The 23,910-nt window shown below is 36.8% G+C and overlaps 1 protein-coding gene across 7 annotated transcripts in view; it reads right to left on the bottom strand.

The window, feature by feature from the left end:
• Positions 1 to 23,910, bottom strand: part of LOC127654412 (disks large homolog 1) — a 217,157-nt gene that overhangs the window by 180,366 nt on the left and 12,881 nt on the right. For 6 of the 7 annotated variants that reach the window (XM_052141586.1, XM_052141587.1, XM_052141590.1 and 3 more), the window contains exon 3: positions 23,220 to 23,413. The exons of the other annotated variant lie outside the window; for it this stretch is intronic. In XM_052141586.1, the coding sequence (XP_051997546.1) occupies positions 23,220 to 23,413 (194 nt within the window). The remainder of the gene's footprint in view (positions 1 to 23,219; positions 23,414 to 23,910) is intronic. 7 annotated transcript variants of the gene reach the window in all.

The raw sequence follows: 23,910 nt of genomic DNA, 5'->3' as shown, positions 1-23,910 counted from the left end.
CGTTCCACCACATCCCAAAGATGCTCTATTGGGTTGAGATCTGGTGACTGCGGGGGGCATTTTAGTACAGTGAACTCATTGTCATGTTCAAGAAACCAATTTGAAATGATTCGAGCTTTGTGACATGGTGCATTATCCTGCTGGAAGTAGCCATCAGAGGATGGGTACATGGTGGCCATAAAGGGATGGACATGGTCAGAAACAATGCTCAGGTAGGCCGTGGCATTTAAACGATGCCCAATTGGCACTAAGGGGCCTAAAGTGTGCCAAGAAAACATCCCCCACACCATTACACCACCACCACCAGCCTGCACAGTGGTAACAAGGCATGATGGATCCATGTTCTCATTCTGTTTACGCCAAATTCTGACTCTACCATCTGAATGTCTCAACAGAAATCGAGACTCATCAGACCAGGCAACATTTTTCCAGTCTTCAACTGTCCAATTTTGGTGAGCTCTTGCAAATTGTAGCCTCTTTTTCCTATTTGTAGTGGAGATGAGTGGTACCCGGTGGGGTCTTCTGCTGTTGTAGCCCATCCGCCTCAAGGTTGTGGGTGTTGTGGCTTCACAAATGCTTTGCTGCATACCTCGGTTGTAACGAGTGGTTATTTCAGGCAAAGTTGCTCTTCTATCAGCTTGAATCAGTCAGCCCATTCTCCTCTGACCTCTAGCATCAACAAGGCATTTTCGCCCACAGGACTGCCGCATACTGGATGTTTTTTCCTTTTCACACCATTCTTTGTAAACCCTAGAAATGGTTGTGCGTGAAAATCCCAGTAACTGAGCAGATTGTGAAATACTCAGACCGGCCCGTCTGGCACCAACAACCATGCCATGCTCAATATTGCTTAAATCACCTTTCTTTCCCATTCTGACATTCAGTTTGGAGTTCAGGAGATTGTCTTGACCAGGACCACACCTCTAAATGCATTGAAGCAACTGCCATGTGATTGGTTGATTAGATAATTGCATTAATGAGATATTGAACAGGTGTTCCTAACAATCCTTTAGGTGAGTGTATATGTGTGAGTGTTTACTATAACATAGCCATATTTCTTTATTTGATCTAAATGGGCAACATTGGAATTAATTGGTTTTCCCCATTTTTTATGACTTCAGATATTGTTTGACCGCCAAGCAAGTTGAAGAGAAATAAAAATATCCAGGAACAACTGTTGTGTAAATGCACAATTTTGATCATTTGTAGGATGTCTTTCAATCCATTGTGAATGTAACTAGCCTTTATTATCTCTCGGTTTCAGGTGTTTGCTGAGTAGTGCTTTACAAACCAGAATCTACCAAACACACCTATGCAGAACTTGATCGGCACAGTCTTCGCTGATGACTTTATATCTGGTCAGAAGGCACTGGAGTTTTAAAAGACTTCTGGTGAACTTGCTGAGATTCTCTTGATTCGTTAGTTAAAGGTATTATGGTCTTAGTTGTTTAATATTATTCTGTTGTTCAACAAACCATGATTTTACACAGAATGATTTGAGCCAGTCCCAAACTTAAAGGGAGAGTTCACTCAAAAATAAAACCTCATTTCCCTCATTTCATCCCAGATGTGTCTTTTTTCTCTGTACACAAGATTTTTAGAAGAATATCTCAGCTCTGTCAGTCCATACAATGCAAGTGAAAGGATACCAAAATTTTCATGCATAAAAGTAATCCAAAAGACTCCAGTGGTTAAATACAGATCTTCAGAAGTGATATGATGGGTGTGGGTGAGAAAGTCCTTTTTTTTAACTATTGCTTCAGAAGATATATATTTAACCGCAGAGTCGTATAGATTAATTCACCCAAAAATGAAAATTCTCTCATCATTTACCCTCATGCCATCCCAAGATGACTTTCTTTCTTCTGCTGAACACAAATTAAGATTTTTTTTCAAAGAATAATTCAGCTCTGTTGGTCCATTCAACTCAAGTGAATGATAGTTGATAAAAGTAATCCATTCAACTAGAGTAGTTTAATCAAATGTCTTCTGAGGTGATCCAGTTGGTTTTGGATGAAAGATATAGATTTACCTACTGGAGTCGTATGGATTACATTATATGTTGCCTTTATGTGCTTTTTGGAGCTTAGATTTTGGTCCCCATTCACTTGCATTGAATTAACTTGCACAGCTGAGATATTCTTCTAAAAGTCTTTTCAGCAGAATAAAGTCATACATACTGTATCTGGGATGGCATAAGGGCGAGTAAATGATGAGAGAATATTCATTTTTGGGTGAACAATCCCTATAATTGTGAGTGAACTGAAAATTTGTATTCACGTATTAGGTTATAATACGTTTATGTTATAAGCCCATACAGAATCTGTGAGTGCAGAAACCTTTTCAACATACAACATTTCTTAAAACTCACTTCTTAAATGTTCTACTAATTCCCCATCACTTGATGTTGTTTATTAAATAGTTTGGCTAATTTTGTGATGTTTTTTCTCAGGTTCATTTAACACATTTTACCATGTTTAAATCCCATCTGCAATTTTCAAATTTCAATTTGCTTTAAAAGAGCTAAAAATGTCTACAGATTCCATCTGGGTCTGAGCTTTCCTATCTTCAGACTATTTTGAAGGTTAAAAAAGCTATGAATTTGGGTTGGGAACTGAAGGGTTTTAGATAATTCACAATGTTTAGGCTGAATAACACATTCAACATGTTCAACTTTTAACACTATAAAAATATGATTTCAGGATCAACAGTGTTCACACAAGTCGAACCACTGTGCTTCATGCACGTCCTGTGCTGCTGAGAGAAGACACCTCAAGATTCTTCAAAACATGCAGGGTAAATTACTTTATTCACACATTTCTAAATAATTTAACCATTTTCAAAACTTAAGGAATACCTCACCCAGAAATGAAAATTCTTTCATTATTTACTCACCCTCATGCCATCCCAGATGTGTATGACCTTCATCTGCAGATAACAAACAAATATTTTAAGAGTATTTCAGCTCTGTAAGGCCATACAATGCAAGTGAAGGGGTGTCATCTGAAAGTTAAAGTGGAGATTTGTAATAAAAAAGGACAACACAAAGCTTTTGTCTTCCATGGAATAAATAAAGTCATACACGTCTGGAACAACTGAGAAAATAATGACAATTTTTGTGTGAACTATTCCTTTATGTAGGTGTGTATTTTGAAACAGATTTTAATAAATAGTTAAAATCTTTTGCCACTTTTTTCTATTTCTGCATTTCAGGGCTGAAGATTCAGAGGAGCCAAATGTTGGATATTCACCATTTGCCCTGTTAACAGCAGTCGGAGATCTCACAGATGCTGCCATTCACTACAATCTGGTCAGAAATGTAATTGTTCTTGAACGTGAAGTCATCACACCTGCCCAGGCTTTTCAGATTTCTTTTTACGTTTGGACTAACATATGCATTGGATCTGAGTTACCCAAAAGAGTTTTAAACACAGGTGGCTTTATAAGGTTGTGCAACACTAATGCAGCTGTAGACAATTTAGGCTGTCACTGTCAAATGTGGAGGTGTATTTCAGTGTTGTGCCTCATGTTTTGTCAATAATTGTATCTTGTATTTTTATATTAAATATGTTTACTACATGCAGTTTGCTTATTTAATTTTATTTATGTTTAAGCTGTGAAATTTTCACATTTAAGGAAACTTCATATATAAAAAACAAGGCAGTTGCAAAAAGTTTTTAAGCAATACTACTAGCACATTTCAAAATCACCTAAAATTATACAGTTTAATTATAAAGTTAACATAGCTTAAAAACAAAAAGTTAATACAAAGTATATTATATGTATATATATAATACAAGGAGAGAGAAAGTGAGGAGTCGAGCACCTGTGGGACAGAGGAAAAGGGGAAAAAAATCAATACGTGTATGTATATATATCCCCTTTAAAATGGCGCAGACTTTGAAACAGCAATTTTGGCTATTAGGGAGGAATGCAGTATTTGATTTTATTCGTTTCATTTAATTTCATTGGACTCGGATAGTGGTGAGTAGCATTTGGAATACGCTATATCATCTAGTGCGGGATTCTCTTTCAAGGCTTGTCCCGAATACCTCCAACGGGACTTGTTGGGTGCATAAGTACACCCTTATTCTTGTAATTATTTTGAACTATTTTTTTTTTTTTTATAACTTTTTTTCTCAGCTTAGGAAGTCAGTTTGAATTATACTAAAGTTGAAATGTGTTCCTTGTTGTGTTTAAGAGTTCATGGTTCTTTGAAGTTAGTGGGGTATACTGTTTATTCATTCAGTTTAACTGTAGGCTTTAATGAAAATGTTATCACAAAATATAAATGGATTATGTAATCCAATTAAAAGGGGAAAAGTTATGGCTTGAAATAAGAAAGAAAAAGCACAGTTGATAATTTTACAGGAGACGCATCTCTCACAGCAATAGCATGAACAATTAAAGCCATTTGGTTTCAGGAACAGATTTCATAGCTCCTTTAAAAAGGGTCATAGGACAGGAATAGCAATTCTTATTGCTAACTCAGTCTGCTTTGAATACTGTAAGGAAATAAGTGACAAGGAAGGAAGATATATTATAGTAAGGGGCAAAATTGAGAACAAAATGGTCACACTGGGTAATATATATATGCCCCCCTTTAAAGTGGTAAATGGTTTTTTTAAGTCACTGTTTGATGTGGTGGCTCAAGAGACAGAGGGAGTCCTAATTTTAGGAGGGGATTTTAATGTGGTAATATACTTGAGATTGGATACCACCAGCCACTGTAATAGAAAAAGACAGATTTCTGAGTGTGTTAGGAATCTGATTAAAGATCTTGGTCTACTCGACATTTGGAGAGATATTCACCCTTTAACCAGAGATTATACCCATTATTCAGCACCACATAAAGTCCACTCACAAATTGATTACATTTTGATAAGTAAAGAGGACAGACACAAGGTGAAAGAATGTGAAATCGGTGTAGCAGACTTATCAGATCAACCTGCTATTCAATTAAAAATAGACATGAACACCCAGAAGAAGAAAAAAAGCACATTATGGAGGCTTAATGTAGGAATACTAAATAATAAAGAAATCGTGAAACAAATACAAAATGATCTAAGTTATATATGGAGGAGAATGATACAGAGGAAGAAAACCCCATTATTTTATGGGATGCTGCTAAGGCAGTCATATGGCGGAAGGTAATTGCTATGACTGCTGTTTTAGAAAAGATAATTAGCACAGTATGTTAACCTAGTCAAAGATTTACAAGCCTTGGAACACCAGCATAAGAGTAATCAGGACTCGAGACACTCAAACAAATGAGAGAAATAAGGGGATAGATACATTTAAATTTAAAAAGTGAGTTGGAAAAAAAGTTGAGATTCACCAAGCAAACTTTATATGAATCCAGTCCCACAAGCACAAAGATTTTAGCTTGCCGATTAAAGAAACAACAGGCATTAAATGCGGTCTACAAAATACAAGATCCTAAGACAAAAAAAAAAATAGTATATAACCGAAAAAAGATAGAATCTATTTTTGAAGGATTATTACAAAGCATTATATTCCCAACCCCCAGCGGAAAATATAGAAAAGAAGAAGAAAACATTTCTAAAAACCCTGGACCTTCCCTCGATTGGAACAGTACAGAACGAATTTCTCACTTCATCAATCACGATGGAAGAAATGTAGAGAGTGATAAGTGAGCTAAAAAATTATAAATCCCCTGACAAAGATGGCTTCCCATCTGAATGGTACAAGATGTTCAGGAAAGACTTGAAACCAATCTAGCTAAAATTATTTAATTGCACCCTCAAAGAATGGGGACTCCCTCCATAATCCTTCCGTCATAACAATAATCCTGAAAGAAGGTAAAAATAAAAGAACATTGCGAGTCATATAGACATATAGATTACTTGTAAAAGGTTTGTAAAAAATTTTTACCCGATCTTATTGATGAGGACCAAACTGGTTTTATTAAGAATGGTCAAACATATGATAAAATTAGGAGAACATTGCATATTATAGAAAATATTACAGAAAACCACAAATGTGCTGCCATTCTGAGCCTTGATCCAGAAAAGCATTTGACAGTGTCAGTTGGACCTTTCTATATCAGGTGCTTGAAAGATTTGGTTTCAGTGAAAAGTTAATACAGTGCATTAGAACAATTTATCAAGAACCAACAGCCAGAATCAAAGTTTATGGAAATTTAACTGCCACATTGAACTTAAGTAGTGGAACGAGACTGGACTGCTGTTTGAGCCCTACTCTTTTTGGTCTGTATATTGAGCCTTTGGCCTGGAACTGTATAACCATTAAAAACTGATTACATTGTTGCGATGGGTGGCATTTGACCATAATTTTAAGCCAGGGTTCCTTGACGTAGGATTTAGGAGATGGTAACTAAAGGTTTAACTGCATTGTGCACCTTTGTTGTACAAGGAAATTTTAAAAGATTGGCAGAATTAAAAGTATGCTACAATTTGGAAAATAAGAATTTTTATCAGTACTTACAAATACGGGACTATTTTGAAAGGGAGTTTAAAAAAAAGCTAGTTTCACTGAATTGAATAAACTAGTAGAGCTGATAATTGACTCATACTAAGAATATTCCCAGAATAATTTCTCAGGTCATGATGGAGAATAGAAAAAAAACACCTCTAGCTATATTAAGTCTAAATGGAAAAGCGAGCTAGTGACAGGAATTTCAAACGAGAATGGTATTCTGTGTGTATGATACAACATACAATTACCTGTTCACGGAGATGGAGGGAGTTTGCATGGAAAATCTTGGTGCGTTTATTTCCTTACACCCAAAATTAAAAGTACAAAGTACTTTTTCACACCACAACCATGCTGGAAGATGTGTGGGCATGTTGATGTTGACCATCTTCATGTATTCTGGAGTTGCTCAAATATATTTCCTTTTTTGAACAGGGTTTCGTTAGAGATGAAAAAGATTTTCGGATATGAAATATAGAGAGATTTCTCAACATTGTATCTTAGAAACACTACACACACTGTGTTGAGAAGTGATCTATATCTTGTGAATATATTCAGTGTAGCATGTAATAAGAGTATCAATAGACATTGGTATAAGCGGGACATCCCCTTACTTAGAGAATGGGTAGAGATTGTTAAGGAAATATTTAACATGGAAGAACCGACTTTTATTTTGAGATTTATAAAGGATCTATTTCTAACCTACTGGAAGAAATGGATGGAGTACTGTAATGTAACCGATAATAAGTGACTTTGTATAAGCAAACCTATACATACTTTGAAACGAAATTTACTATACCCCTGTGTTCCATTGTTAGCCCTTTTTTTATTGTTGTTGTGTTTCTCTTTTCTTGTTCCTCTTTTTGTTGATGTATAAAACAGTTTCTTGAAAAATGTACAATAAAAATAAAGTTATATTTTTTTCTCGCTTTTGAAGTGAGATAAATGCACTCCAAAATAAACAGATGACAGGGGAAGGCTCATTTATATTCACGAGGAAAGCGCTAACTGATTGTTCAGTGAATCGTTGCGACCCTCTACCATCCTACATTTCAGAAATGAGCTTGTGGGCCACTTGAAATGAAGCTTTGACACGTGTTGTTATGTGGTGACGTCACTGAGTAAGTGCGTATATTTTTGTGTGTGTGTTGTGGGGCACTCACAGTGTATAAACCACACAGCTGATGGGGGCTGGCAAACGTTATGTTACATCAAGAATACTAAATTAACCAGGTAAAATCTCATACTTCAGCAGTGACATAGTGCTGCTACAAAATGCATATGCATGGGAAACACTGGGATGCTTCATATCAATTCATATGTACTGTATGTCAACAAGAGAATCACATCCAGCCAGATAGATGACTGACTATTGCTTTGGTCTGTTACTTGTTTCAAGCTAGAGAAGGGACCATTTTGACAAACTTTGAACTGTAATATGATAATTGCTGCGTATCTCTGCATGTTCCACTTTTACTCCCATCAGGGCACTACTCACTCACGCAGCGCTTTCTGAAAGGGTCAATTCAGACAATATATTTAAAAATGAATCCCACAGCAGCTTTGTATTTGTGCAAGGTCTTATCGCAATTTGAATCTTATATATCTTCATCATGCAGCCTTGATGGTTATATCATACAGATGTCTCAGAGTTCAAAGATACAAGTTTTAGCGTTTTGATTTCCCTCTCATCAAGTAAGTGCTGCTTTCAAACTGTCACATCCATAACGACAGGGTTTCCTCATTTATATAAAACATCAGTTAATAAAAAAGAATTACTACAGAGAACGCTAAAAGAACGCTTCACTTTTTCCACATTTTGTTATGTTACGGCCTTATTCCAAAATGGACTAAATTCATTATTTTCCTCAAAATCCTACAAATAATACCCCATAATGACAACATGAAAGAAGTTTGTTTGAAATCTTTGCAAATTTATTTAAAAAATAAACAAAGAAAAAAGAAAAAAAACACATGCACATAAGTATTCACATCCTTTGCTCAATGCTTTGTTGAAGCACCTTTGGCACCAATTACAGCCTCACGGCTTTTTGTGTATGATGCTACAAGCTTGGCACACCTATTTTTTGGGCAGTTTCTCCCATTCTTCTTTGCAGGACCTCTCAAACTCCATCAGGTTGGATGGGGAGTGTCGGTGCACAGCCATTTTCTGATCTCTCCAGAGATGTTCAATGGGGTTCAAATCTGGGTTCTGGCTGGGCCACTCAAGGACATTCACAGAGTTTTCCCGTAGCTACTCCTTTGTTATTTTGGCTGTGTGCTTAGGGTCGTTGTCCTATTGGAAGATGAACCTTCGCCTCAGTCTGAGGTCCAGAGCGCTCTGGAGCAGGTTTTCATAAAGGATGTCTCTGTACATTGCTGCATTCATCTTTCCCTCGATCCTGAATAGTCTCCCAGTTCCTGCCGCTGAAAAATATCCCCACAGCATGATGCTGCCACCACCATGCTTCACTGTAGGGATGGTATTGGCCAGGTGATAAGCGGTGACTGGTTTCCTCCAGACATTACACTTGCCATTCAAGCCAAAGAGATCAATCTTTGTTTCATCAGACCGGAGAATTTTGTTTCTCATGTCGGAGAGTCCTTCAGTTGCCTTTTGGCAAACTCCAGGCGGGCTGTCATGTGCCTTTTACTGAAAAGTGGCTTCAGTCTGGCCACTCTACCATACAGGCCTGATTGGTGGAGTGCTGCAGAGATTGTTCTACTGAAAGTTTCTCCTCTCCCCACAGAGAAATGGTCTCCCTGACTAAGGCCCTTCTCCCCCGAACGCTCATTTTGGCCGGATGGCCAGCTTATTGGAAGAGTCCTGGTGGTTCCAAACTTCTTCCATTTACGGATGATAGAGGCCACTGTGCTCATTTTCTGTACCTTTCCCCAGATCTGTTGGAGGTCTACAGACACTTCCTTGGACTTCATGGCTTGGTTTGTGCTCTGACATGCACGGTTACTGTGGGACCTTATATAGACAGGTGTGTGCCTTTCCAAATTATGTCCAATCAACTGAATTTACCACAGGTGGACTCCAATCAAGTTGTAGAAACATCTCAAGTATGATCAGTGGAAACATGATGCACCTGAGCTAAATTTTGAGTGTCATGGAAAAGGCTGTGAATACTTATGTACGTGTGATTGTTTTGTTTTTTATTTTTAATAAATTTGCAACAATTTCAAACAAACTTCTTTCACATTGTCATTATGGAGTATTGTTTATAGAATTTTGAGGAAAATAATGAATATAATCAATTTTGGAATAAGGCTGTAACATAACAAAATGTGGAAAAAGTGAAGCGCTGTGAATACTTTCCGGATGCACTGTGTGTGTGTGTGTGTGTGTGTGTGTGTGTGTGTGTGTGTGTGTATGTATGCATGTATGTATATATCTGGATTGTGCATTTCAATTCACAAAATTTTTACTCATGTCTACTGTAGTCACGTCTGATTCACAAGTTCATTTCCGAATCTAAAGTGGACGAAAACTTATTTAGACTGAATATTTTAGGATGTCTAGACTCTATCTGCATGTGTCTATGATAATTCATTGAAATGGTTCGATATATACTTGTCATGGGTACTTGATGTTACATTTTACGTTTTCACTGCAAATGCTGGAAATGCCATTGTATCTCTGTGATTGGCCAAATGCTCTGTTCAACTTCTCTGTAACCCTCTACATCTCCCTGTGGAACCCGGATGCTTGTCCTCTGGTCTACTTTCTTTAAGATCTGAATTTTGAATATTAGAATATTGAATTCTATATTGAATTTTAAAATGCAGAATTTCTTCTTCAGCTGTAATTTTATAATCTGAATATTTACAACTAATTTCACCTCTAAAAAATTCATAATACAAAATCTGTCATTTAAAAACACAAATCTATAAAATAAGCAACAAAAACAATTACATTTTGATTAAAAAAGTCACATTCAAATTTACAAAATTCAAATTGAAAACTCTAAAAATACGCCATGGAAAATTCAATTTTGTTAAATGCAACATTTAGTCTAAAATTCAAATTTGCTCAATTCAAATCTTTTTGTCATTTATCTAGCGCTATATATGGTGGTAGTGGCAAAACACTTACAGAAAAATGTTGAACATGCCAAGCAAAGCAAAAGAACACAAATCATCTCAGCCAAACCCCTAATAGATAACCTCTCAAAATCTACAAGACAGGCTTTCAAGACCAGGGCAATGTAAGCTCTGATATTTAGGCTATTCATAATGAATATACTTGTGCAGGTCCACAAGTGGTGCAGGAATTTGTTCAGTGAACACATTAGCTAAAAATAGAATAGAAGCAGTAGTTTGTAAAAACAGGTTGAATTACCCACTACACATTAAAGGGAACATATCACGGACAACAAATTAATCCTAGCTCTTTTCAAATAAGAGGTCTTTGAGCAAGTGCGGTTTAAAAGTCTCAAACCCAAATTCTACTCTACAAATGTGCATGGGTGCAGCGCTTCTAGCTAAGAAAGATATGTGATATTTGTCAAAATTATTTTATTTCTTATAAAATGAAAAATATTTAATTCTGGTATATGGAATATACAGTGAATTAAACAAAAGCAACCCAAGTAAATACCATATCGTTTTCAAACACACACACACACACACATATATATATATTTATTTATTTTTATTCAACACCTATAAATCACCCATGTGAAAAACTTACCACCCTTTAAAATTAATAGCTGGTTGTGCCACCTTTAGCAGCAACAACTGCAACCAAACACTTAAGATAACTGGAGATCAGTCTTTCACAACGATGTGGTGGAATTTTGTCACACTCTTCTTTGCAGAACTGCTTTAGTTCAGCCACATTGGAGGGTTTTCGAGCATGGACTGCATGGTTAAGGTCCTGCCAGAGCATCTCAATCGGGTTAAAGTCAGAACTTTGACTAGGCTACTCCAAAACTTTAATTTAGCTTCTTTTGCTACATAAATCAGTGGAGCTTGAGCTTCAACTCACAGATTGATGACTGGACGTCCTCATTTAGGATTTTCTGGTAGAGAGCAGAATTCATTTTTCCCTCATTTATTGCAAATTGCCCTGGCCCTGAAGCAGTAAAGCATCCCCACACCATCACACTATAACCACCATGCTTGACCGTAGGTATGATTATCTTTTTGTGGAATTCTGTGTTTGATTTACACCAACAGTTCCACTATGGACTCATCAGTCAACAGAACATTCTCCCAAAAGGTTTGAGATTCATCAAGGTGTGTTTTTGAAAAATTCAGGTGAGTCTTTGTTATTCTGGGTTAGCAGTGCTTTTTGCCTCGGCACTCTTCTCCAGTTAAGAGTCATCTCCAGACTTAAATCGTCACTTTCCATTCAAGATCTGGAAAAAGTAATTCATGCATTTTTTTACATCACACCTGGACCATTGTAATTCTTTATACCTTGGTCTTCCCCAATCTTCATTGGCACATCTACAGATGTACAGAACGCAGAGGATGGACTGTTAACGAGTGCAAAAAAACGGGATCATATCACTCCAATCCTAGCTTCACTTCATTGACTTCCGGTCTTTTTTAGTATTCATTTCAAGATTGTGCTGATTGTTTTGGGACAAGCCCCATCTTATATTTCTGAACTTATTTATTTCCATTCATCTCATAAATCTCTCAAGTCTACCAATAAAGCTCTCCTTTATGTCCCACGGTCAAGTCTTAAATGAAAAGGTTACAGAGCCTTTGCTGTTGCTACTCCACGCTTATGGACTCAATTGCCACCTGACATTAAGTGTACACCTTCAATCTCAATCATTAAATCTAGACTTAAGACACATTTATACTCTTTGGCCTTCCCTGGCTATTAACTTGATTAGTAATTGTTATCTTTTATTTTATTTTATAATTGTTTTATGTAGACAACTTTGGTCAGTGTAAGCTGAATATAAATGTGCTTTATAAATAAAATGTACTTACTCTTCCATGAAAGGCATTTTTGGCCAGTGTCTTTCTGATAGTGGAGTCATGAACAGTGACCTTTATTGCTGCGAGAGAGGCCCGCAGTTCTTTGGATGTTGTCCATGGGTTTTTTGTGACTTCCTGTATGAGTCGTCACTGTGCTCTTGGAGGAATTTTGGAAGGTCGGCCACTTCTGGGAAGGTTCACTACTGTGGCAAGTTTTCACCATTTGGAGATAATGGCTCTCATTGTGATTCTTTGGAGTCCCTGGGCCTTTGAAATAGCTTTGTAACCCTTCAGACTGATGTATTTCGATCACTTTTCTCATCATTTCTGTAATTTCTTTCGACCTGGGCATAATGTGCTAGTGGGTGAAACCATTAAGTTGCTGAAAAAGTTCTATTTAGGTGTTGATTTTATTGAACAGGACTGGCAGTAATCAGGCCTGGCTGTGTCTTGTCCAGCTGAAACCCATTATGAATGAAGTTTCATAGATTTGGGGCTTTAGTATCTAAGGGGGCAAATAATTTTTCAGACAGGCCCAGTTGGTATTGGATATTTTTGCTTCAATAAATAACATTATAATTTTAAAACTGTATTTTGTGTTTACTCAAAATGCTTTGTTTTATGTTAGATTTAGTTTGAATTTTAACAATTTAAACAATTTAGTGTACACTAAAATGAAATCAGGATGGGGCAAATACTCCTTCACAGCAATGTAGAAGAAAAGCTAATGTACTGTATCCTTCTAAGGATGACATCAGGAGCACTTCAAAATCATATTTTAAGTTTAGTCAAATCCACTAGTCACAAAAAACTGACAGCATGCCACTCTCCGCAAACAATGCTTATGTTGTTCAAAAAGAAGCTCTTGAAAAGGGCAAACCACTCAGTAAAAGGCAAACCAGTGAAGGGGGAGACATACTGACAACACTTGCATGTGCAAAACCTAACACTGGATTTTAAATGTCATGATTTATCTTGAAAGGAACTCTCACTTTGATCAAGAGGAAGCAAAATTATGAAATGTTAAATTGTAATACTTCTTTAAAATTCCCATGGTAATAAAGATTATTTCTGCTGGAACAAGTGCTGAAAATCTGTCACCACCATTTTCCTGTATGAGGACGTAGGAAGGTCTGTACTGTAACTCAAGCACAGACTTTAAAAGAGACCCTAGGTGATTTGCCCACGGGAAGGGGACAGATGTTGTCCACTCCAGACAAATATAACTCACTTCAAGTAGAAAAAGCAACTCTGAAGCAGCATAGATTATATAACGAGAAATTAAATGTTACATATTTAAAGCGCATGCCTGTAGGTGTACCAACATTGTGTTCACTGAATGTGCTCTTTAAAAGTCACAGATGGCTTTCACTTGCAAACATAACCTGTCTTAACTGTTGAATTCTAGAGGACTTTTTGGTGCAGGTGTGCACTAAAAGCACATAACCTACATTAAAACTAATTCTGACAGTACACCGTGTAAATCATGGTCTCATTATGCTAATTTATTTAAACCTTGCATATGTCTATGTCTTAAATCACTTTAATATTCTGTTATGGTGATAAGTGGTTTACATTGGATGAAGAAAACAGCATCTACCTTTTAAACAACTTTTTCACTCATCTGATTACATTCAGTTCTGAACTATAGGTAACTAATATAATAAATATATAAAATGTGAGGCATATAGATACACATCTTTGTCTTCAGAAAAAGAGAGAATTATTACAGCAATCCACATTTTATGTCAAAACCCTAAGAAACATGTCTTGAAATAAAGCTCAACAACTAAAATTCTAAAACATTATAAACACAATATGAAGTTCATTGCTCCCTCCCTTTCAAATTCTGCCTAAAACAGCCTAACCAGCACTGACAAGTGTAATCACCTTTTGCTCCACCTTATATTACTGGACACCATTGTTTTTATCATGGGTTTTAAAGTGAACATTAGCATGTTAAAGGTATAACAGTCATCTGGTGTTTCTTGCAGTTATTTAATATCCTGAGAACACACATTCTCTTTAACATAAACAAAACACATGCAGCAATGTGTTCTGAATTTTTCCTTAACATATTCTCATATTATGAATGACTAAATCTCAAACTTTGTGTTTGGGGCTTATTGCCAATGATGACTGGTTGAATTGCACATCTGCTTACACACAGCGTTTAATTATAATCAACTGTTTACATATACTCAGACACCACGGAGGGCGTTGCAAACTCTTTACGGATATATCCTCTTACCTTTGTGCTAACGATGCATAAACAGTCCATTCTTCAGCGGGCGACCTCAGCATCTCATCACAGCTGCTGTAATCCTGCCACTAAAATATGCGCGTGAATGCATTGAGCGCGCGACATAAACTTACTCTCAGTTGAGCAAACAATGAGCGTATCCACACCGTCTTCGAATTAGTGCACTCAGAGCATAATCTAATGTTCTCGTTAGGTAGTAGAATGTTTGGGATGTTGAGGAAGAAGAGGACGCCCGCACTCATACTGACGTGCGTCCGGAGCTGGTAGAACAGCAGGGAGACCGACCAACATAATGTGCTCCTCGCGCTCCCATCACCTCTGGGCGCGCGTGCTCTATTGCGCGTCAATGTGTGGGTAACGGAAGAGTCGACCGCGTGCGCTCTGACGCCTCTGCCCTTTTGATTCTACACCAAATAGCTCAGTAAAACAGGTGAACTCCTTTTCGAAGTACAGATCATTCCTATCAACGAGAATTAATATTGTTATATTAAGAAAAGTTCTTAGAAAACAATTGCTGACATTTAAAAAGCTTTCCATTATGTAGTAGCCTACATCATTTGAGCACTTTTAGGAAAATTGAGAAATGGTTTTAAACATTCTGATATAATTATTACATGCAATTACAAACAAACTTTGTTAAGAAAAAAAAAATCAGTTAGACAGGTACTTAATGAGTATACCAAGACAGAGTAGAATTTCAGAAGGTATGCCAGGGACACATGAAATTCATCTAGCCTACATTCAAACATGATTTGAATAATTTAAGACCTCACATGAAAGAGACCGGCATGCATGCATTGTTAAAACACTACACTGTGTAGAATACTTTTATTCCCAAAATACAAAAAAAAAAATATATATCTACTCGCTCTCTAGAATGTGAGCAACAATTTAAATGAAAAACACATGACCAACCCTTATCCAAATTAAATGTTAATTAACATTATTAAATAGTGGTAAAGCAATAAATAAAAAATTATCTTCCTTATTTAGATTTTTTGTTGTTGGGGGGGGGGGTTTAACAAGATCTGAATTATCCAAACTGATCTTGTTAGAAATTGGTGAATGGAGATCAAATTTTTACCTTAAAAACCTGGTCATTTCTTTGCATCGATCATGAAATATGATTTTTGACTCAAGAATCATTAGTGTTGGTCAATAATCTGTTTAAACTGTTAAACATAAAATGTATCTCAATTCAGCAAATAAGCACACAATATTTTAGAATATATAAATATTAAATTAGTAACATGTGCGATTTAAATGAGATATGCACGGCTTCGTTTTCTAGTGCGGTGTGCAACTGGCAGCACGTCGGCCCATTGGACAAGACTGAGGATTGATATTATTCTTTGCAAAAGAGATTATGTAAAGATTGCATTCAGTTTATGATGTTATTACAACTATTGACTAGAAGAGGACCTGCTGATCACTCGAGGATTCTAGCATGCAACACCTTCCACTTGCTCATCATTTATAAGGTAAATTGAGCAAAGTTTTACCTCAGCTTGTCAGAGACCTGGTGCGCGCTATTGTTAATGTACACAGGTGAAACCCATGTTTTTTATTTGCCTGGATACAAAATCTGTCATTAAAGATTTCAATTTGATTCGCAAATACACCATTGATCAAAGAGGCATACAGTATGAGAGATACATACACCAGAGCTGCTCTCCTCACAGATGTAAAGGGTAAGTAAACTACAAGGGTAAAAGGTTTTTACGAAATCCGTGACGGATCCATGCGGGAATCACCAAAGACATCTACTGCTGTTTCACTGGTGCTTGTGAAAAACAAAAAAGTGGTTATAAGAGGGAGAAACTTTGAATAAATGCGCGATTGAGATGCCTGACTGATTGTTGAAAAGTCTTGCGAATAGAAAGAATGTTCTCTGATGCACGGGACTGTTCGGTCCGTGCGTGTATGTTGTGGTGCTGAAATGTTCTTTATTAATGCACTGAAAATGTTATGTTCTTGTATCCAGAATAGTTACTGATGATAATATTTAGATTTTAACTAATACCTATAAGTTGTTTTATGAGGTGGGGTTGAAAATGTTGTCTGTTCATTTGTGTGTTTGTCTGTTGCAAATGTAGACAATTAAAATGAGATACATTTTCTTGAAAATGTAAGTCTGAAGTATATTGCTTGTCAATTGAACATTAATTTGTACATGCAAATGGCATGTTTTAGTAAAAACGCAAATTACAAAATAATTATATTAGTTTTTATAACTGCTGTTCAATAAAAAATGTATATAGGTAACAAAATCTTTAAAATAACAATAGATTACCCACAATAATGAGGAAATTGAGAAAAGTGGTGAACATTGAAAGGCTGCGTTCACACTGCCAGCTACTTTGTCGCTGCATGTCGCCAGTGGCTGGCGGTTAGGTCGCTAGTGGTGTGTATGGAGAGTCTAAAAAACACTGTTTCTTTACAATTAATATCATTATTAAAATATTAGGATCACGTGAGCTCTACTATCTTCTCTCGTATTGGCTGTCACTCCCAAAAGTTGCTCTTCATTTGCATAAAGTTAAACGTTTCTAAACTTTGTCGCATTGCTGGACACGCCCACATCCGTTCAACAACAGTTGCCATCGCTAGCCCTCATTGAAAATGAATGATATGAGGTCGTTTTGTCTGTGCATGTCACTGGCAGTGTGAACGCAGCTTTAGAGTGCAGATTTGAAATCCTCATCATGAAAGCGATGATCGATTGTGATCACGCATGATGTGACTTTTTAATTAATTCGAAATCCATTGACAATTACCTGACTACTAAACACAAACTTGTCAAAGAGGAAGCTTATTTTTAATTTTGAGATTGATTGCGTTGTGACTTTGAGGGGTACATTGATTATCAGAGACATCAAGGCAAACAAACTGATACGATGCTGCAATACTATCAATACAATAATCAAAACAAAGAGAGTATAATTAACCGTGTTTTGAAAACCTGTCTCTGTAAAACATTTAGTAAACACACTTTATTATCATTTAATGCTGAACTTGGACTCGTTAATGGATATTATTTAATAAAAGTGAATGATTGTCACTGAGATGTGGAGGTGAGTGTGAGTGTATGTCTGTCTATGTGTGGCCCTGCGATGGACTGGCGACCTGTCCAGGGTGTCCCCCGCCTTTCGCCCAACGTTAGCTGGGATAGGCTCCAGCCCCCCGCGACCCTGTACACAGGATAAGCGGTTGACGATGGATGGATGGATGGATGGATGGATGGATTGTCACTGACTAAACCTCCCTGCCCTGCGTGACGTAAAACACACCTGCATCTCGATTAAATGCATGACGATTTCCGCTTGAGTTTCCAACAGTGGCGGCTTGTCAATAGAGGGCGCTGGGGCGCCGCCCCCATCAAAATTCCAGAAATATACATGAATACAAAAATGATATAAAAATGAAATAAAAAATAAAAAAATAAAATAGTTTACTCATACGATGTGCAGGCTGGTAGTAAGAGCCCCGGCATTTAATAAAAATTGGGCGAGGGACGCCGGACAAATGGATGTCTATCTGAGTCCTTAAATTTTCGGGCACCATGTGACCTGGAGCTGGTCTCTAATTGGTTTCTTAATGATTCTCCTCCGGGCACAGGTCGCTGCTTCCCTGGCGAATCAGAATTGGATACATGTTATTTTATCCAATCTGATTGGTTCTCGTCACCTGTCATTCAACTTTACGCTCTTGGCCACTACTGCGAGTGCGCAGGCGACTCCGCCAAAACTTTGCTTGGCTGATCACTTTCGCAGAGATAATGGCAGCAGTTAAACCAAACTCTGTCATTGGTTTACAAATAAACCTTTTCAAAAGGCGTTCGCTGGAAGAAAAAAAAAAAGGAAACTCTCGCCATACCATTGGTGAGCAAAGCAGTGGTTCTCGGCCAATAAAGAGGCGCCGGGCGCTCAGACCAGAAGAGCGTGAAAGGACTGCAGCAGAGGTGAGTTTGTTATAGAAATTAGTCATAATACCATTTTACATTATTGTTGTGCTGCAGAGATGTCCTGCCCACATATCATATTCTACAGACTCAAGAAAACATTTTTTGTTTGGTATAAATCCTTACAAAAATCATAATTTTTATATTATACAACAGCATCCCAAAAATAATACATTGGCAACATAAAAATAATTGATCAAATGAAATATGAAGCCACCAAAAACTTCTGTCTTGTATGGGACATGAAATTCATTGCAAGTGTGACAACTAGTGGCCTACTCCAGGTTACTACCTTACATTTACATATATATATTTAATTATCTCTATAGGTCTGTGATCCTGGGACACACTAGGGAGCGTTTCTCCTTCACAGACCACCTTGTCTGTGCCACCTTGTTGCAGGGGGACAGGTTTGATGAGTACAAGGATACCTTTCCTGAAGATGCATTGAGCAGCACCATGAAAGCATACCCGATGCTCAGTGGAAGCAAGCTGAAGACAGAGCTCAGTCTCATCTACAGCAAGGAAGAATTCGAAGCCTGCTGTGGTGCTGTGGACCTATTCCAGCTGTTTATGGAGAATAATCTCGAAGAAGTCTTTTCCTAAACTGTGACTCTCCTAAAAGTTATCGTTACCACACCCATGACCACGGCTGAAGCTGAGAGGTGCTTCTCAACCTTGAAAGGAACAAAAACTTTTCTCAGAAACACCATGACCCAGGAGAGGCTGAATGCACTGGCATTGCTCTCCATGGAAAAGAGACTTGTTACTGAGATGACTGACTTTAATCAGAGAGTCATTGAGAAAAGTGCTGGCCAGAAAGAAATGAGAGCAAAATTTATGTTCAAGTAGTCAACATGCTTTTTGGTACTGCTTTGTATTTATTTTCACCCACAAAAAAAGCGCCGTTGCACTTTCCCCAGTTGAAAGGTGGAAATTCAGACTCTCCGAGTTGAAGGGAACGCTTCATGAATCACAGCAACAACAATACAGATCATCGCAGGTTTCCTCATAAGAGCGAACATTTGGACACACACACACACACACACACATACATACATGCATACATGCATACATACATACACACACACCAGGCGCGTGTGGCAGTGTACAGCAGGCGAGTGTTTCAAACAGCTAGACAGTTAAATGGAACACAATGCAGCATCTTCAAAACTGAACTTTAACTTAACACGCATATTAAAACACAATGGTTATGGCACCAAATGTTATTTTGAAAATACAGATCATTGAAAAAAACTGGTGCGCACTTACTATGATAACAACGGTAACCTAGACACGCGTTGTGCACCTTCTTTCAGAATTGGGCAGCGAATCTTAAAATAATGACAATGATATGATGCATTATATTTTGATTATGCAATCTTTTGTACATTTTGTAACATACTATTTTTTAACTGCCTATAATAATGAATAGACGATACACTGGAACAACAAGACGCAATGCAGCAGCCATGTTATTATATTTACACTTGTAGTCAGAGTACTCGAGTAGACAAAATGACCAAAATGCCCATCCCTAGTTCAAGCCATTTGATACAGCTGCCAACTCGCTGCATGACTACCACATGGTTAGAAATTAAGGGAAGCTTGGGGCAAAAATTGCATAAAAAATAATAAATATGCTCCCAAAATGTAAAATGTGGAGGCAAAAATGCCCTCGTAATGAAGTATTCAATTTTTTTTATGATATAGTTGATGTTGATGTAATTTTTAGGGTGAGATATTCTCAGACTCAAGAATTTATATTAATTAATTGCTTTAAATTATAAAACATTTTGACATAAACAGATAAGACACCGTTTATGTTTTAAATTGTTAGAAAAAATTATGTCTTGAAAAATGCCCCTAAAAATCAAATACAAGTACTGCAAGGAGGCAAGTACTGACCCTAAATATAAAAGTACATTTCAGACACTGGGTCACAACTTCAAGTGATTTAATTTTGAGGAAACTTATAAAGATAAAACAGTGCTATTTTACTGGTATCATAGTTTAGTTTGGAACTTGGTGTGCAGAATACATTTAGTGCTGTCAGCATTAATGCATGCTATTAACTTAAAATGTATAACAAGTAAAACATTTTCTTAAATCACGATTAAGGCATGTACAGATTTGACATTTTATTCAGCTCTGTGTGAGTTCTGAACACTCGTTAGAGGGCGGAACCCTTGTGATGTGTCCAGCGGGGACATTACACTCGGTTACACACTACAAACAAACACACAACAGTGAGTCCGTGTTGGAGAAAGAATCTTATAAAAACAAATGTGACTAAATGTAAGTTATTTTCATCTTTTGTAAGTCAGCATTTTACCACATAAGCATGTAAATTCTTACAAGCCTGCTCGTTTGATGAGATTTCTCCTGTTCACGTACATATCTGAAATTCTGAACCCAAGAGAACTAGGCTGATCGAAGAGCGCTGATGATTGGTTAAAACAATTCATGGGTGTGGTTTGGACATGATGCTTTTTATTTACAATCGTACATGCCAGCTGAGGAGTTGTTACCTAGGTTAATGTCATTAAAATGGATATTATTATTATTACTTAGTTTTAACGTCATGGTCAGCAATCAGGCTATGCACATGGCAAACAAATGTTTGTCAATAAATATTTACAATATTAAATAAGACACTTAAATTTATAAGAACTGTAAAATCTGTTCAGATGGCAATTTGTTTTAAATATATATTAAACAAGTCTCTGAAAGTGTTGTCTAATAGTTCCAAAAGTTTTACAGTTCAGTCAAACGTGCTTGATGGTCATAGAGGTTTGGCAAGGTATACTGTGGCAGGGCGGAGGGCGGGGCCGGGTCGTGATCCTACACACCCCGTTCCGTATTAGGCTAATTAAGCCTCCGAGAGGGATAAAGGTTGACTGCAGAGGATCGTGCGGGAGAGAGAGATCGTTTACGGACATGTCCATCATATGTGTGTTTGTCTTTTAAGTTTATCATTAAAACAATTATTTATATTGTCAAGCTGGTTGTCGCCTCCTCCTTTCCATTGATCCCTTTACATATACATATGGGAGGATCTTCAATTAAAATGGATAACTTTGAAGCCCTGCTCTCAGAGACTGTGTTTAAGTACACTTTTTTTACATGATTTGCAACAAACTCTACAAAGACAGCATGGCCACGACAAATGAGTGGAGAAAGATTTTAGTTTTTAAAAGTGAAAGGGGCTGTGACAAGTTTATTAAAGCAAAGAAGCTGCACAGTGCTAAATGCGGTGGCCCTCTGAGAGAAAAACCTGCATTATTGGCTTTACTTGTGGCTGGAACAGTATGTTTAACAATGTGACATCACCCTAAATTAACACATCTTTAAAACGACGCCACACGTAGTATAAACGGCAGCTTCGTTCACCTAGGGTGCTTTGGTTTGTCCAGAAAAAAAAAATGTATCTTCTTCCAACGTATTAACCAGGCTTAATGATTACCAGACAATTCGGATGAATTATATTTTCATCGGTAGTGCCAGCGCTAAAAGCAGATCAAGACTTGCTTTTCATATTGAGTTGAACATGACACTTGCTGCCATGAAACAAATCATGTGTATTCCATATTCAAAGTGAAAAGACTGCCTGATGAATATAAATAATGCGGAGGATGAGAGTTTAGAGATTTAATGTGCATTGCAATGAATAGTAGTTCTATCAATCAGTAAACATCCCACTTAAACTTTGGTAAATATTTACTTGAATTGGTGCTATTTTAGTGAATTTCTGTAAATACTTTTGCAAAGTACTGTAAATTTAATTGAGTACATTAACTGTACTTAATGTGTTTTCTTTCAAGTTACTTTTGGTGGAATAAACAGTCTTAAGTAGTTAGTCTTTTTCTTGAACATTAGGGAAAGTATTTAAAAAAAATAATATAAATGCATTTTAAAAAAATGCGGAATTTAAATAGCTAATTGAATCGAATTTCATTGTGAATAGAATAACCTTTTATCGTTTTGAAAATATTTTTTTTTAATTGAAAACCTGTAAAATCGTGAATCGAATTGATTCGCTTTCAACACAAAGATTCACACCCATACGCATCAATGATCAAGAGATGGGGATAAGACCTCTTAATGCTATTTGTTATACAAAACAAACCCAAAACGTTATGCGATTAAACACGATCAAGAATTTAAATTGACTGACAGTGCTAGTTTTTCACATGCTTCTTTGCAAAAATAACATCAAAAGGGGTGTGACTTCAAGAGCACAGCACGGATGATTTTTGGGGAATGAAACCCTATAATAAGCAAAGTCTTTAAGGAATACTACTGCTTCCTCAAGGATAAGGGGTATTCCAATGTAATTGTGGGGTAATCCAGTGATAATGCATACCATCAAGCTAGTGCTTGTATACATTCAAAAAAATATTCTTCTCAATATTATGAAACAAGGAAGTATACCTTTTAGAAAGTTTGTTGATGTATCAATGATGATAAAAGCCAACAATTCATTAGAAGACCGAAAACTGCCAACAAAATTCAAGAACTAGGTACAATTTGCTGTAAATCTGATTAGCAAAAATGTAATACTGTACATCAAATAATCCGCATTCTGCTTACCTCTTCACGAGTATGGCTGCTGGGCACACGAGTATGGCTGCTGGGCACAGGTTCTGAAAGTAATGTGGTGCTGGTAGGGCCAGTGAGATTCCATTCATTAACAGGAGGAAAGGGTTGTCCCGTTTTAAGGTTTGAAGGCTCTCTGGGCTTATCCTCATTATCCTGCAGGCTCACTTCATAAAATTCCTGGATATCTGAAAATTTTTACAGGTTGCATTATAAAAAACAACAACAAAAAAACATGAGATTATCAAGCCACCCTCTCTCTCTTTCCTAGTGTTTGTCCCGCGTAGGTGCAGGGTCCGCTTCCTGATATTGCAGGGGTTCACACATTATATATATATATATATATATATATATATATATATATATATATATATATATATATATATATATATATATATATATATATATATATATATATATATATATATAGATATAGATATAGATATAGATTTGGCTCAAGTTTTAAAACCAGATGCCCTTCCTGACGCAACCCCCAGTGGGGAACTCTCACTCACACACATACAGGCAATTTAGAGTCTCCAATTCACTTAAAGGACACCTATTATGGCCCTTTTTACAAGATGTAATAGAAGTCTCAGGTGTCCATTGAATGTGTCTTTGAAGTTTCAGCTTAAAATACCACACGGATCATTTATTATACCATGTTATAAACTCCTCTTTTTTG

This window comes from Xyrauchen texanus, chromosome 13 (assembly GCF_025860055.1).
Source record: "Xyrauchen texanus isolate HMW12.3.18 chromosome 13, RBS_HiC_50CHRs, whole genome shotgun sequence".
NCBI classification, from domain to species: domain Eukaryota; kingdom Metazoa; phylum Chordata; class Actinopteri; order Cypriniformes; family Catostomidae; genus Xyrauchen; species Xyrauchen texanus.
Note: the sequence above shows the minus strand (reverse complement) of the source record. Positions and strands in the feature narration are given on the sequence as shown.